This window comes from Eubalaena glacialis, chromosome 4 (assembly GCF_028564815.1).
Source record: "Eubalaena glacialis isolate mEubGla1 chromosome 4, mEubGla1.1.hap2.+ XY, whole genome shotgun sequence".
NCBI lineage: Eukaryota > Metazoa > Chordata > Mammalia > Artiodactyla > Balaenidae > Eubalaena > Eubalaena glacialis.
In genome coordinates, this window is record NC_083719.1 from 94,800,936 (window position 1) to 94,818,058 (window position 17,123).

Sequence of the window (17,123 nt, forward strand, 5' to 3'; positions counted from 1 at the left end):
TACATTTGCAAATAATTATGGGGTTCTTACTTGCTTCTCCTGCCCAAGCTGCTTTTTCTAAATCAGTGATTGGTTCTCAAATTTCAGTGTGCACCAGAGCCACGTGAGGGCTTTCAAGAGTTTTTTAAAGATTTTCTTATACAGGTTTTGGACCTCAAGTTTACATATATGTTTCTTGTTTTTGTTTCTTTTTTTGCAATCATAAAAGGGATCTTCTCTTCAAGAACATCTTCTAACTAGTTTAGGTTTATATACATATATAGTCTTTTATTCTTTTTAGTAAACATTTTTATTGAACTGTAATTATACATACAGAAAAGTGCACAAATCATAAGTGTACAGCTTGATATTCATAAAGTGAATGCACCTATGTAACCAGCACCTAAGTTATGAAACAGAACATCGCCAGCACCACAGACTCTGCCTTGTACTCTTCCAGTCCCTGTGGAGCAAAAGAAACCAGCTGAAAACTAATGTGTCGATTATGATTCCACTTACAGAAAGTTCAAAGCCAGACATAACTGATGGTGATTTAAGTCATGATAGTGCTTACCTTTGAGGAGGGAGGTAGTGGTTGAATGGGGGCACTGATTTCTGACACCATAGACAATCTTGCCCATTTTGAACTTCATCTAAATGGAATCAGAGTATGCACTCGTGTCTGGTGAAGGCTACTGATAGCTGTATGTTACTTGTATGCAATTGCTACTTTACTAAGTTCTCTTACAGCTTTTCAACAAATTCCTTTGTGTTTTCCAGATATAAAATCATATTCAAAAATAGTTTTCCTCTTCCTTTTCAATTCACGTCTTTGTTTTCTTTTGTCTAATCTCATTGACTAAATCCCCCAACACAAAGTTAAATAGTAGAGGACATAGTGGGCCTTGTTCCTGACTTTAGTATCGACATTAAGATGCTGGCTTTTGGGCAGAGGTACAGTGTCAATGAATTACTCATCAATTTCTACTTATTGAGTATATTTAACATAAATGAGTGCTCAATTTTGTCAAGTGTCTTTTCTGCAAAGATGGAGATAATCATATGATTTTTCTCCTTAACTCTTTTAATATGATGAATATTAATGGATTGTCTAATAAGTCTTGCAGATTCCTATAATAAATCCAACTTACTCACGACTTAATATTTTTTGAAAGTGCTGTTGAATTGTTTGCTAATGTACTGTTAACATTTATGTACTGATATATTCATAAGTGAGAGTGGTCTATAATTTTCTCTTTGGTACAAACTTTGTCAGGTTTTAGAAACAATGCTTATCATGTTCACTTTACAAAATGAATTTAGAAGCCTTTTCTGTGTTTTTTGCCCTTTGAGGTTCAAGAGTCTCTTTACAGCCCCTGGAATTGTTTAAACAACATTAGGATTATTTAATCATGACAGTTTGGTAGAAATACCCTTGAAACAATCTGGGCCTGATTTTTTTTTTTGTAAGGAGTCCATTTGTTTTGAATTTCTGTATCGATTCGGTAATCTTGGCATTTTTCTAAGAAAGGTTATTATTATTATTTTCTAATTTATTATATAAAATTACTCAAAGTAGTGTTATAATTTTGAAAATTTTCCTGTTTTATGGTTATTTCTCTCTTGTCATTTAAACTTTTGTGTTTTTGCTTCCTCCCTTTTTTTCTTGAAAAGATTGTCTGGTGGTTTGTCTATCTTGTCTTCCCTCCTTCCCCCTTTTTATTAATCCCTTCCTTCTACTTCCTTTTGGTTTGCTTTCTCCTCCAGTTTTTAAGACTCGATTGTGTAATTCTTAGCTTTTCTCATTTTTATTGATATTGCTCTAAAACTATAAATTTCCTGTCATAATGGCTTTTTTTAAATCAATAAATACTAGGTTTTCATCAGTCTTGTGGTCATGTCCTTCTGGTGTGCTTCCAATGTCTGTGGGGATATTGGGCTGCTTATTCTTTCATTCCTTAAAACAACTTTGAATGGGCTTTGACTGTAATCCTTCTCAGGTTTTGGTTTTGTTTTTGGGTGAAATGAGTTTTCCTGTACTTTTAGGAGGAAGGGGTGCCCTAGGACGACTTTTCTTTGCTCTATGGCCCTAAAGTTCCTGTTTCATTTTCACAAAGTGATTTAAAAGATTATCTATGTCCACATATAATGTCTAGGTATATTGACTTTCCTTCCCAACATTTATCTGGATTCTCTCCTCTTTGTCCTATTGTACCTATCCTGTCCAATTTGGATTCTAATTCTAGCTAGGCTTTATCTCATTAGTTTTAAGATGTATACAGGACAGGGCCCAGACTGCTCTAGCACAATCATCAGACCATATCATATTGCTCTAACACTTACCTGCAAATGGGGACCTGTAGAACCCCTCCCAGTTTCAGCTTTTGTTCTCAGACTGGCCCACTGTACTTTCTAGTGAGAAACTGGGGGCAATGTTATAGTTCTATTCTCAAGGCTGTCAGAAACCAGCTGCCTGCCTTTCACTTCCTCCCACACAGATGCTGAAACTATGTTGGTCAGTGGTTTGTCCTTATAAAACTGTATTCTGAAGTTCATGGGGACACCCTGTCATCTAGTTTTGTAGAATAGCTATCCTAGTTACTCTGGATTCGAATGGGGAGATTCAGAAACTACAATGCTGCCATCATCTTCCTCGAGTTTAAACTCTGTGGGATCTCTATTACAGAAAAGAGAGGTTTTAAAAACAATTTTATGATGGTTATGACAGAAATTATAATTAGGAATTTACTTTATTTCAGGAATTTATTTACTTAGTACTATGCTAAGTACTTTATATGTATTACCTCATTTGATCTTCAAACAATCTTGTGAGTTAGATTTTTCCCCCCTCATTTTATCAAAAGGGAGGTTAGGGTCCAAGATCGCACTGGTGAACTGGCAGATCTAGGATTTAAACCCAAGTCATCTGACTCCAGAGCACCTCCTTACTATACTGACTCTCAAATATTATCAGGCCCAACAGTTTCAGACTATGTACCACTGTCGGCAAAACTTCTATTTGAATTTGAATATTTATAAATAATTATTTAAAGATCTAATTAAAATGTACACATATTATAGGTCAAATCTAAAAGCACTGTAGATGATAAATAGGTTGAATTGTGTTATATGACCTGATGAACCTTGTTTTCATGCATATGCTCAAAACAAGGCCTCTCCTACCATAGTCTAAAAAATACCATACTGGAGTTGGCCATAGAGCATAGGGAACAGAGTTACTGAGACTTCATATTCCCCTTCTTATTCTATCACCACTGCTAAAGAACCAAGTATATATATGAAATAGTGCTTATAATTTATTTTATTAATACTTTTCTTGTAGGTAACTATTTAGAAAAAGTTGGTAATAGTTTCTCCACAATTCACAATGGGCTGGTATTTTTTTGGTCAATATGCTGCTTGGAATGTGAACATTCACTGGTCCATAAAGTTTCTCAAGGAGGTCTCTCACGAGTATATCAATTAGAATCATATTGTAATATATAATCTTATGCTATTAAATTACACAAGGAGTTAGAAAATATTTAGTAGTTTTTTGAAATACTTTGACCTTGGAATTCTCCTTCATACGAATACGGCTACTATTACTAACTTTTTAAGCTTCCAACCACGAACGGCAATTCAGGAAAAAAAAAACTGGGGCTTTTTAAATAGTTCTAAAGCCGTTACATATATGCCGTTTTAACTCCTGATGTCTACGAAATGAGTTAGTTTGAGATGTAGATGTCAATTTGTCAGAATTTAAACTGGTACAAACTGGAATAACTCATGGAAGGATGACATCTGTTGTTAGGCTTATTTTATCCCCATCATCAGAAAACTGATTTTATTTCTAATTTAAAAAAAAATTTTTTTTGACTTTGGCAAATTGAGGTTTAAAACTAAGCATGCCAATAATAAATGAATCATTTCTCCAAGTATATACTAGGTTTCCTTTGGGAAGGACCATTATTTAAGGGTATTTTTTCTCCACTCTAGGAAAGATATTAAAATAAAAATTTAAATATTACAATACCTAAACAGTGATACTAGTAACTTAGCTTTTATACTGATACTTGTAAAACTAATAATCCAACATTTATTATCACCAAGACTTTAAATGAAACCCAGTCCCTCTGGTGAAGAGATTTCCATCTCCATTTCAGCACTGCTCTCATAACTCTGAACGTCATAGAGCAACAGTGACAGATGTAATTTATTGATAAATTGATTACTAATAAAGATGAGTTTTTATACTAACTCCTTTACAATTAGCTAGGTCACAGAATGAAGAAAACAAAACAAAGAAAAGCAAAACCCCAGTCCTTAACCCCTAAATGGTACATTTCCTTCCCACTTACCTGAAAATACAAAATATGAATGACCATGTATAGAGCTACACCATTAACTTTACTTGAGTGGTGCTATTTTTTTTACTTAAATGTTTACTTATTTCATTTGAAAAAATTAGAAAATCATCAGTTTGAAATTAGAGCAGCTAACACACTGGGGCAACAAACTAAAAATAAGAATCCAAATGGCTAAAAATAACTCAGTTATAAAAGTACAAGTATAATTTACAGTATCACATATCTCAGAAAAAGAAACAAAACCATTAAATGGCTTTCCTTCTAGATAAGACTTTTTTCTCTGCAGAAACGAAAAAAAAGCAACTAATGATTTGAGATTAAAATCAAACGTAACTGTTATTTACCCCAGCAACATCTAAAATAAATGACCCACACAGCACAAAACTTTCCCATTCACAATCACATACAGTTATATTACTTGTCCCTCAGTTACATAATAGTCTTCTTAAAACAATCTCCCTTTAGAAAATTATTGTATTAGTTAAGCCTATTCATTCTTGCTATGAAGTTAATTTCATTTGTATAGGCCACAAAAGTTTAACTGGCACATTTTACTTAAGTCAAAATAAGTCTTCTTTTTAAAAATTATGGGATCATCTGTTTTCAAAGAATAATCCCAGATGCTTGATTCATTAAAGCAATGTTCTACCATCAGCAGTCAAGCTTTTTAAATGATCACTAAGTGTTCACCTGAAGATTATCAATGCTATGTGAACTGTAAACTCCTTTTGAAGATTTGTATTTATGATACAATTTTGTACTGAAGAGCTTTTTAAAAAGATGACCTTCATACATAGTTAGTTTGCCTCAAAGAACTTAGAAATACAGTATATAAACATTTAAGAACCACAACAGAGTCCACTGTGGTTCAAACTTCAACAAAGATTTCCTTGAAACCTAGTATGAAGGTTACTGGCTCAAGACCATATACCAAAGTGACATCAGCAGAAGATTCGATTGTAAGACTCTACCTCTTAAAAAAAAGAGCACACTTGGTTATACATGGCTTTTAACCTTGAGCTACAGTTAGGCTACAAATCCCCCCCACCCACCCAATCTAAAGTTAGTCATGTGGAGATGTGTACATTCTCTGAGCACTGTTTAGAGTCCTTGGTTTTCCAGCTCTGATGGAGATCTCGAAGGCGCTCAGAAGTCCGTGTGCTTACGTTCAGGGCAGGATGAACTTTACAAATGCCACTTTCCTCCATTAGTGACAGGCCACAAATTCCAAAGTATGCATGCAAAGCATCTGAAAATAAGGCAGTTTTATCACAACAGGCATTCTTATTTGTACAAAATATTTTAGCTACTTATCAGCCCATCACTACATTAAAAATAAATTTAGAAAAATACTAAATACAGTTTTTGAAATATTTGCTTTCTCAAGTCTCAAACCCCAAATTTTTAAAAACCAGGTGATCAAAATCAGATGATACATTATCAAGAAAACATCACTAACAAAGGAGAACAGTTCCTAGCTGAAGAAGTGACATTACCAACATCCTCTGTGATTAAAGAACAAAAAGGAAGAGTACCAGTGATATAAAAGACTTCTCACTCTAATGGGTTTTCCCTTTTGCTTACTATAGAGTATGGAAACAAGGAGTTTTATATCATAAACAGAAATTTTTTTATTCAAAGTGAAAATAAACCTCAGAATCTAAGTAGCATTAGCCCTCCCCCTTAAGTTTTACCTCTGACAGTTCCTAAACCATATACGATGACAATACTATGTTAAGTGAAAGAAGCTTAGGCAAAATAATCCATTCTGGAATGCTGTACCATATTTAATTTCCCTATTTCAGGTAATGTCAGTCATTCTAAAAATATCTGACCTGACAATAAAAACAAACTCACACATTCTATTTGGTCAGAATAATGTGAGTGTTCATACCATAACAATTCTTCTACAGTGGCCTCACTACCGTTTCCCATCTTTCAGGGGGCAGCAACTTTCTTCCATTAAATGGCCACTGAAATCACATGGCTGTTGCTTGCCTGAGAGCCTTATATGACTTCTGAAAGAGCTCAGAGAACTGCAGTTATGGGAACACTACAAAAAGCAGATTTTGTAGCAGTCAAAATTTTTTTCTGTTTTTGAGTTTGTCATCATTTATGGTCTCATGAGCTATTAAAGTTCAAAACATCTTTTGTGTCAAAAGAATTAAAGAGAAAGTTTTACTTACAAAAGCATCATTTACTTTTCAAAAAAGGAATGACAGATAGTTGTGCTTACTCAATGTTATTTGTGAAAAAGTTATTTCACCAATGAAGGTCCATGTTAATCCCCTTTTATGTCTTTTTCAGAGAATACTTAGGTTTCTTCTAGCTCATTTTCCTCTAATTTTCAGACCACAAAAAATAAACTTGATTTTTCCTATACTATTATAGTTTTCTTGCAGTTTTTCTAAAATTAAAAAGCAACATTAAATTTTATTGTGTAGAAATAAGGAAACTTTTCTAGGAAAAGAATGCAACAGAAGGGCTTCCCTGGTGGCGCAGTGGTTGAGGGTCTGCCTGCCGATGCAGGGGACACGGGTTCGAGCCCTGGTCTGGGAGGATCCCACGTGCCGCGGAGCAACTAGGCCCGTGAGCCACAACTACTGAGCCTGCGCGTCTGGAGCCTGTGCTCCGCAACAAGAGAGGCCGCCATAGTGAGAGGCCCGCGCACCGCGATGAAGAGTGGCCCCCGCTTGCCGCAACTAGAGAAAGCCCTCGCACAGAAACGAAGACCCAACACAGCCAAAAATAAATAAATTAATAATAATAATAAAAAAGAATGCAACAGAAAATACACTTAGAATAAATAAAATAGGATCTTACACTTTCCAGTAATGTAAGAATAATTTTTTTTCTCAAAAGGATTTTTTGTAAAAGCTAATGAAATAGAAGTTAAACGTTTCAATCCTCAAAAACAAATTTAAAAAAACTCTTTGTAGGTAGTGACGTATTCAAGCACTTTAGATGCTGAAATATATATTTTCCTCATAATAAAACTTCATTCTTTTCATAAGTTTTTCCTATAAATGTATATAAAATCTCTGTGTGTCAAATCTGCTACTAGATTGATTTATTAGAACCAAGAATAAGCTAATTTAAAAAACTCTTACTAAAATGATTTTTATAACAGCTCTGGGAACAGATCTTTTCCACATAAATTCAATTTATCATACAAAGACTTCCTATGCTCTGTAATGTACAGGATCTGAAGACATTGTAACGTATCTATAAGAAATATTACATCCAAGTATTTACTCAAATGTTAAACTTAACAACTGATCTCTCTAGGAAAAAGCTCCAAGAATTTTCTTTTAAAAAAGCTACTGTAAAAAATCAAAATGTATCTCAATACGTTTATATAACAAATGCTTTTCAAGAGACTGTCATTTCCCTATTCCCATTATTTGTTAAAACAGTACATTATTTTTTAAAATAGTACCATGTACTGATTGAAAACAATGGAATCAATACCAAAAGAATTGTTTTCTTGAGGCACTTTTCAAACATATTTATAGCTATGTGTTATAGATACCAAATTTAAAAATATTATTTTGCTTTAGAAATTAAAAGCATTGTACATTTTTTTAAAAAGAAGCATATTTTGCATGAAAATACACATAAATATGGATGTCAGGAAATACTCCTGCTCACTTCAGGTAAAAAAACATGATTCCATGCACCCCTTATCTGTATCTCGATTCAGGTACATATTCTGACCGTAACCGTTCCATGACGAGAGGAGGTGAAGAGGTTCTAGACTCATAATGAAAACCATGACACTACTGCAATGCTGCAAAAACAATCTTTCCTTCAATCCAGTGTCATATATTTATAGCTAATACTTGGTCAATTTGCTTATCAAAAGTGTCAGTGTTCTGACTTATTGCTAACAAAGTCTTGAATTGAGATTTTTGGAAGTCATAAATAGATTCATTTTGCTGGGGGTGAACCCTAAGGGGGAAGGGCAAGTAGCTTGGAGAATGATGCTAGAGGTGGGAGAGGAGCCAAATCTTGGGAGGGCCTTGTGTGCCATGCCACCTGACTCTGAGTGCTAAGAAAGTTTTTGAACAATTTTAACAGACTTAATAGAAGAGTTTAGATTAGAGGTTCTCTTTTACATCAGAGATCCCTTTGGGAGTCTGAAAAGAGCTTTGGCCCCTTTCCTCTCATTTAAGCAAATGTACATACACACACACAAAAGTGTCACTAGGAGGGGCACTGGACTAGAGGAAGACTGGTAAGACATCTGCAGAATCCTAGGCCTGAACTTGGGCCTAGTGCCACCAAAGGTTTGGGGCAGGGCGGAGCATGGAGATGATGAGCTGTGCTGGCAGGCTAGGCCTCAGGGGTCTGTAGATGGCATCCACGTAGTTACTGACTTTATTATATTAGAGCATGCGGCTTAGACTATGGCCTGTCTAGGTTTGGAAAACAGCAGAATTACCCACATATTTTGAAGAAACGTCATTATTTCTGAAGAACCCTTTTAAAAGTACTTATGAAATACAAGAATCCTCTGTTCTTCACATCTATGCCTTTCCTGAGCTGGGAAAGCATGGAATATTGTATTGTCTGAATCTATTTGGTTCCTGAGTTTTAGAGAGTGAAATGGTTTGAGAGTTCATATAGCAAAAGTATTCATCTAAAAAAATAACCTGAATCTGCCAAAATTCAGAGAATAAGAGTATGAACAGTGAGGGACACCTGTATTCAGGATTTGAGATTTCTGATTTAATGACTTATGAAAAGGGTAAGAACTAGCTCCCTTTTGGATTTAAGAGTAATTTATTCTGCAGAGCTCAAGTGATAGCTAGTAATCCTAAAGATCTTGGATGAACCAATTCTATTTTGGACAGGGACCATTCAGACCATCTGCCTTACTGCCCGCAACAAAATGAAACACTTCTAAGTGAAATATATGGAAAAAAGGGCAAACTATACCAATACATCTTGATAATCAAATCCTTCCTTTACACCCCAAAGACCCTAAATCTACCGTAAACTTAAACAATTTACCTTTTTAAAAACATTATTTAAAGTAAGTTTACAACTGTGCCTATATTTTCTATCATATGCCCTTTCTGACAAAGATGCTTGAAGATCTACTCAAAAAATAAACAAAACAAAAGTTGCTCTGGATTTACACAAAAAATAAATTACCTGGATGACTATCTGGCCACTTGGCAAATCCCCCTACAAGGCGATCTTGAGTTGATAAGATATAATTTCTATTTTTCTCGAAGTTAGTATACTGGAAAATTTTCAGAAGCTGAAATGACATGACAAATATAAATTTACTGACATAAAACTTTCATATTGACCTTTGGCTCAATTTTCAGATATATGTAATTTAAATATGCTTTTCTCTAATTAAGTAAGGCTCTCAGAGCAAGCCTAGGGGGCTTGAGCATTTAAAATTCTCAACCACATTAACTTTTTTTTATCATCTTATCAAATACACTCTCCTTTTCTTGACCCACTATTTCCTTCTTTTGAACCATACCAACTGACTTCTCTGCATCACATTTAGCTACATTCAAAACACAACTTCCCAGTATGTTCAACTTCATCAGTTATTTTTAAAAGGGCAATTTTATTAACCTATATTCTAACTCTTATGACAGGCTTTTGAACTATTAGTTACAAATTGCTGGTAATGAAAACCAAAAATATTTCAAAAAAGAGCAACAAAAATTATTAACCACGTGCTAGAGACAGTTTTGTTTGAGAATAGTAAAAAATTAAAGCTCTTTAATTAGGAAAGATACAAGGTGAGACAAATACAATTTTAGCATAAAAAATTATGTAGCTTAAAGATTTAGGATATGTATTTGTCCTTTCTCTGAAGATCCCATTCAATAGAAAAAAATAAAGGATTGTCAAACTGTGAAGAGAACGGGGTCGGGGGGTGCTGAGCAGTAGATAGGGAAGTTCAAGAAGTGTCACAAAGCAGCTGAAAGTGTGTCAATAAATCAGAGAGCCACGAAAGGTGTTAATGATTAATAAAGAAGCATTATTTCTCAAAAAGAGCAACAAAACCAATAATAAGGTTATGGTACAAATAAGAAACCAACTTATTCATTCATTTGGTTTAATTAATAGAATATAAGCAGAGACTCTTTAGACTCCTGATGCTAGGAACATTTTTCATCAAGTGGCACATAGGTCATTACATAGAAAGAAGGAACAATAATCTTAACACTGTACTTGGTTTAGCAATAAAAGATATTTATACAGCCCTAATATGTGATTACTGGTTTTAAAATTTTAAAACCAACCTATAGGCAAAGCATAAAATATTTGATCATTGTTACTGACAAAATATGAATGTTACCTAAGTTGATGTTGTAAAAGTAAAGGTAAACTGAAAGATTTAGAAGGGAGAGGAAGAGAAATGGTTCAGAACTAAAAAAAATATATACCATAACAATTTGCTGGAAAAAGGGGAGGCCAAATCTTAATTTTTCATAGTTGGGAATATGTTTTCATAGCTGGGATAATGCCTAAAGGTGTTAAGTCAAGAAATCAGCATATTTAAAGTTATTATTTAAAGTTATCCATAAGAATTAAAATTTTTAAAAAGGTTTAAAAGTAGTTGCCTTTAGAAAGTTGTCAAAGACCACCAAGGTCATATCAAAAAGACTCAAGAAACAACTTGAAGGGGCTCCTACTGGCTAAAGATGGGACAATTTGAGCATTAAAAAGAACAATGTAATGGACTAAAATGGATAAAATATATTAAAATCTATGAGTTCACAGTGATACTCAAAGGGTAAAAAAGAAAAAACCCTAAAACCCAATTATTTTATTGGAAAACTTTAGAGGATGCTAGGGAACCAACTCACTGACTGAATGAACATTATTAAAATTAAGAGAAGAATCATCTGCCTTTCTCTGTACAACCATACCTTAAAGTGAAATTCTTCTTTATAAAAGAATCCTAGTTAATAAATTTAGAGGGAATGATAGAATATCACCATTTAGCAACCCCCAATGACATAATGGACCTAAGTAATGATCCTCAACGGCTGCTAAAACCATTCCATATGAAGATGATGAAGCTTTTATACATCAGCAACAAACAATCCAAAAGGAAACTAAGAAAGCAATTCCACTCATAATAGTTTCCAAAAGAATTTAAATACTTAGGAATAAACCTATCTAAGCAGGTGAAAGATCTGTATGCAAAAAACTATAAAACACTGGTGAAAGATTAAAGATCTAAATAAATGGATAAACATTCCATCATCATGGATAGGAAGACCTGACATTGTTAAGATGTCAACATTACTCAAAGCAATCTACAGATTCAATGTAAACTCTATCAAAATTTCAACAGCCTTTTTCCTAAGAAATGGGAAAGCCAATCCTTAAATTCACATGAAATTGCAAGGGGCCCTGAAGAGCCAAAACAATCTTTAAAAAGAAAAATGTCGAGGACTCATACTTCCTGACGTTGAAACTTACTACAAAGCTACAGTAATTAAAACAGTAAGGACCAATGCAATAGAATGGAGAGCCTAGAAATAAACAGATGATTTTCGACAAAGGTGCCAAGACCATTTAATGGGTAAAGAACTGTCTTTACAACAAACGGTATTGGGAAAGCTGGATGTCCACATGTAGAAGGATGAAGCTGAAGCTCTTGCTTTATACCATATACAAAAATCAACTCAAAGTGGATCAAAGACCTAAGCTCAAGAACTAAAACTATAAAACCGTTGGAATAAAACATCGGGGAAAATCTTCATAACATTGGATTTGGCAATGATTTCATGGAATAACAACCAAAAGCACGGGCAACAAAAGAAAAAATAGATAAATTGGACATTTCTCCAAAGAAGATACACAGGATGGCCAATAAGCACATCAAAAGATGCTCAATATCACTAATCATTAGGGAAATGCAAATCAAAACCACAATGAGATGTCACCGCATAGCCATTAGGATGGTATTATAAAAAAAAAAAAAACAGAAAAAAGTATTGGTGATAATGTAGAGAAATTGGAACCCTTATACATTGCTAAGGGGAATGTAAAATGGTGCAGCCACTGTGGAAAATAGTTTGGTGGTTTCTCAAAAAGTTGAACACCTAATTACCATGTAATCCACCAATTCCACTCCTAGGTAATTATCCAGAAACAGATATTTATTTTACACCAGTGCTCACTGCCACCGTATTTACAATAGCCAAAAGGTGAAAACAATCCAAGTGTCCATCAACAGATGAACAGAAAAACAAAATGTGGTATATACAACCAACAGGTATATTTACTCAACCATAAGAAGGAACGAAATTTTGATACATGTGACAATATGGATGGACCTTGAGAAATATAAGCCAGACACAGGACACAGTAGATTATATGATTCTACTTATATGATGTACCTAGAATAAGTAAATTCACAGAGACAAAAAGTAGAATAGAGGTTAGCAGGGGCTGGAGGGATGGGAGAATGGGGAGTTACTGTTTAATGAGCATAGTTTATGTTTAGGATGATGAAAATGTCTGGGGTATAGACAGTGGTAATGGTTACACAACACTGTGATTTGTACAATTATAAATAAACTTTAGTATATTACAACACCATAAAAAAAAGTGAACAAAGAAGGCTGATGGGGAACTTTATAATGGATGCATCAGTTCTGACAACTCTGGAGCCCTTTGATCAAAAGGAGAGACAGCCAGAGATTATATTATATGCCTCTTGATGTGATGCAATAGGAAATATATACCATCCTGACTTGATATTTAATGATAAGGATTTATGGCTGATTTCTTAGAAGTGATAATATTACAGTTCCATTTTTTAAAAAGCTATTTTGTTTAGCTGAAAAAAACTGAAAAATTTCCAGATAATATAAAAAATGGTATTTGGGATTTGCTTTAAAATATTAGTCAGCGAGGGTGAGGGAAGTGGGTAGGTATATGGATGAACGAAGGCTGGCTTTGGGATGAAAACTGTTGAGATTGGCTGATGAACATATTAAGGGTTCATTATACACTATTCTCTCTTCTTTTGAGTATGTTTGAAATTTTTCATAATTAACAAAATTAAAATGGTGCACCTGAGGAATGGCACTAGAAGTGAGAAGAGAGACAGAGGCTACTGCCTTCACTTTAAATTGTTCTATTTTCCCAATTCATTTCAACCACATGTATGAATTTTGTTTAAGAGAAAAAATTAGGATATTATAGTAAGTCTCCACATACGAACCTTCAAGTTGTGAACATTCAAAGATGCGAATGTGCATTCACATGTCCAATCGCGTAAGTCAGTTCACGTCTGGCGTACATTGTCACATGCGTGCATCCTCTACAAGTGGTTGTGCTTTTTGTGTACTCTACTGTACAGCACTGTATAGAGTATAGTAGTACAGTATCTTTATTTCAAGCTAGATCTGCAAGAGGACGACTTCACTGAATTCCTTGCTGTGCAACATGAGAAGTTTACTAATGAAGACCTGATGGAACTGGAGGCCCAGAGACAGGATGAAGAGAGACAAGAGGAAGAAGTAGTAACTGAAGAACCGAAGAGATTCATGATGCAGGAAATGGCAAGGGGATTTTCTTTATTTGAGGAGGCACTGTTAGTTTTTGAGGCACAGGACCCGAATGTAGAACGGTACACGAAGGTTGCAGCAGCCGTTCAGAATGCAATCCAGTGCTAGCGTGTCATCTATGATAAGAAAAAAAAAGCTACTACCCAGACATCACTGGATCATTTTTTCAAGAGGGTAGATAGAATTGAATCCAGCAAGGAACCAGAACCTGTGCCATCAAATTCAGGCATGAGTGAAATTGCAGCTTGCCCTCCGTCTCCTATTGCTGACAATCCTTCAGCTCAGCCATCTCCCACCTCCTCTCCCTCCTCCCCCTCCTCCAGTCAGTAACTCTTCTTACCTGTTCACTCGATGCCAGCCCCTGTATGCCAGCTGTTGTACTGTACTACTGTACTTTTCAAAGTACTATACTGTAGGATTAAAAATGTTTTACTTTTTGTGTTTGTTTTTTACGTATTATTTGTGTGAAAAGTATTATAAACCTATTACAGTACAGTACTATACAGCCGATTGTGTTAGTTGGGTACCTAGGCTAACTCTGTTAGACTTACGAACAAACTGGACTTACAAACGCACTCTCGGAATGCAACTTGTTCATATGCAGGGGACTTACTGTGTATAGATGATGAACATAGACTTTTGTTAGATTCCTGAATATCAGGCCTAGGTGATACGTTTTAAAGGCAAAAAAGGCAATTTTAAGGTATTGAAAACTTGTGGGTACTCAACGGCTAATAAGCTTATGTATTTAGGTACATCAAAAGGTAGTAGAGATGGGGAAAATGTATGAACATATTAATCAATACATTTCAGAAGGCTTACACAAATAAATTAATACAAAATAGAAAACCTTAGATGGTTTTTAAAGGAATGACCCATGGTTTACCTTTTAAGATTAAATTTTCCCATAAACCCTTTACTGGTATGTTCAGACAGATCTCCCCACTAGATAGACCACCGATCAGTTTCAGGTACAAGTTTTTTATGACATTACACCTACTTTCTTACATAGGTTCTGGGACACTAGAGCTTTATAAGAACAGAAATTTTTAAGTAGTACAACATATAACTGAATTCTGTGGAAAAACCATACAGAGACTAGCTTTGCCAGAGCAACAGGAAAAACCTTTTGCCCTAAACCTAACAATATTTAATGAACATTACAAAAACCAAACCCTTTAAGCACAGTTTTTTTTATTAACAAAGAGCAAAGGTTTCTCATTTTTATTACTTCTCTTACCTTTAGAGTTGCTCCCACCCAAAAAGAATAACAGGTGTCGACAGGCTTATTAGGTCTTCCATGATAACCGTTTTGTTGTCTCATTATACACCACCTCTTTATCCTGTTCAATTCTTTTTCTGAAAAAACTTCTTCTAGTTTACCCATCAGGCACAGTGATGCAATGCCACAAAAAGTTGATCCTCCTGTTAATTAAAACCACACAATACTTTAAACTTATTAGATGTCTAGGAAAATAATATGAAATGATTGAAGAAAAAAAGGGTTAAATAACTCTAGAAAATAGTGAAATAAAAGTAAAATTAAAAGACAATTAATTTTACTTTTATTTCACTATTTTATTTACCTTAATTTCACTATTTAAAATAACCACTCAGCACTGGAGTCTTCAATATGAACTTGATGAAACAGAAAAAAATTGAAAATAACTTAAAGCTGTAAGAACAATTTTTTAAATGAAAAAAGATTTAGAAAGTAGTTCAAAATTATATGGTTAATGGGAAAGTTGAAACTAAAATCTAGAACTCCTACTCCCTGTCTGCTACTCTATCACCTGAGTCTGATTTTAATTCCCTTAAAGACAGTGTATTGCTTATGAATTGAGGTTCCATCTGCCTAAAGCTGCAGACTGATTTTCACATATAACATAAACTAGAAGCTTATATGTCAGCTTAAGAAATTTAAGGAAGAAAAGTTTCAGCAAAGGGAAAGAGAGAGAGAGAGAGAGAGTGAGTGAGAGTGTGTGTGTGTGTGTGTGTGTGTTGGGGATGGGGGTAATGTGGAGAAGAAAACTGTATCTGGAAGTAGATGCACAATACATGTCCATGCTCACTATGGTAGACTGACTAATGCCCCCCAGTGATATCCAGGTCCTAATCCCTGAACATGGGCATGCTACCTTATATGGCAAAAAGGACTCTGCAAATGTGATGGAAGTTAAGGATCTTGAGACGGGAAAATCATCCTGGATGGGGCGTACCCTAAGTGTAACCACAAGTGTCCCTATAAAAGGGGGGCAGAGGGAGATTAAACTACAATCAAAGAGGAAGCATTGTGACTATGGAAGCAGAGACTAAAGTGATGAGACAAGAAGTCAAAGAATGTCAGCAGCCACCAGAAGGTGAAAGAGACAAAGGAACAGATTATCCCCTGGAGCCTCCAGAAAAAACCTGCCCTGCTGACATCTTGATTTGAAGCCCTGTAAGATGCAGTTCAGACTTCTGGCCTCTGGAACTGTAAGAGAATAAATTTGTGTTGTTTTATACCCCTAAGTTTATTAAAATGTTATAGCATCAATAGAACCAATATAGTCACAAAGGTAATTACTTTCCTCGGGAAATGAAAAGTCAGTATTTTTCCATAAAGGAAAAAACAACAACAAAAAAAACCCCACCACTTTCCATTGGCGTTACCTGCTGTCAACTCCAAACAATTTGAAAATACTTATATTTCCAATTTATTACAACTTGACCTAGTGGTTTTTATTAATTCCATCTCTTTAAATAGATTGTTCCTAATATGCCTCATCCTGTAACTTTCCTTTTAGTGTTACAAATCTTGGCTGTATTCTCTGGCAAAGGAAAAGTGAGCATTCTCTCTAGAAAATGCAAGGCAGCTATCACATTAAAAGGGTCACTGTCAAAAAATAAAAATAAATAAATAAAAGGGTCACACTGTAAGAACTATTTAGTCTTCAGAATTTTTCCCAATGGAAAAAAAAAGGGAGATCTATGTTAGTCATGAGTGAATTAAAACAAAAGTAAAACAAATTTATCATAACCTTTTAGAATAAGTTCTATTCAGCAACTATCAATCTTATTTCCCCTTCAATGACCTACTAGTTTCAATTTCTCTTTCATGAGAAGCTGGCCATGACTTCAGGTATTATTACATCATTAAATATAAAGCCTCTAAGAGAAAGTACATAATCTTTAAAACTATCTACCAAGAAATAAAGACACATTTACT

General features: G+C 34.6%; 1 protein-coding gene across 2 annotated transcripts in view; it reads right to left on the reverse strand.

The window, feature by feature from the left end:
• Positions 1–268: 268 nt before the first annotated feature.
• Positions 269–17,123, reverse strand: part of PGGT1B (protein geranylgeranyltransferase type I subunit beta) — a 60,606-nt gene continuing 43,751 nt past the window's right edge. Inside the window, exons 7-10 of one of the 2 annotated variants that reach the window (XM_061189527.1) lie at positions 15,156–15,340; positions 9,510–9,618; positions 5,435–5,598; positions 269–442 (exon numbers count right to left, since the gene is read on the reverse strand). In XM_061189527.1, coding sequence (XP_061045510.1) covers positions 383–442; positions 5,435–5,598; positions 9,510–9,618; positions 15,156–15,340 — 518 coding nt within the window. In that variant the 3' untranslated portion in view covers positions 269–382. Of the gene's footprint in view, positions 443–5,405; positions 5,599–9,509; positions 9,619–15,155; positions 15,341–17,123 lie in introns of those variants that run through there. The other variant, XM_061189528.1, reaches the window with a different exon arrangement.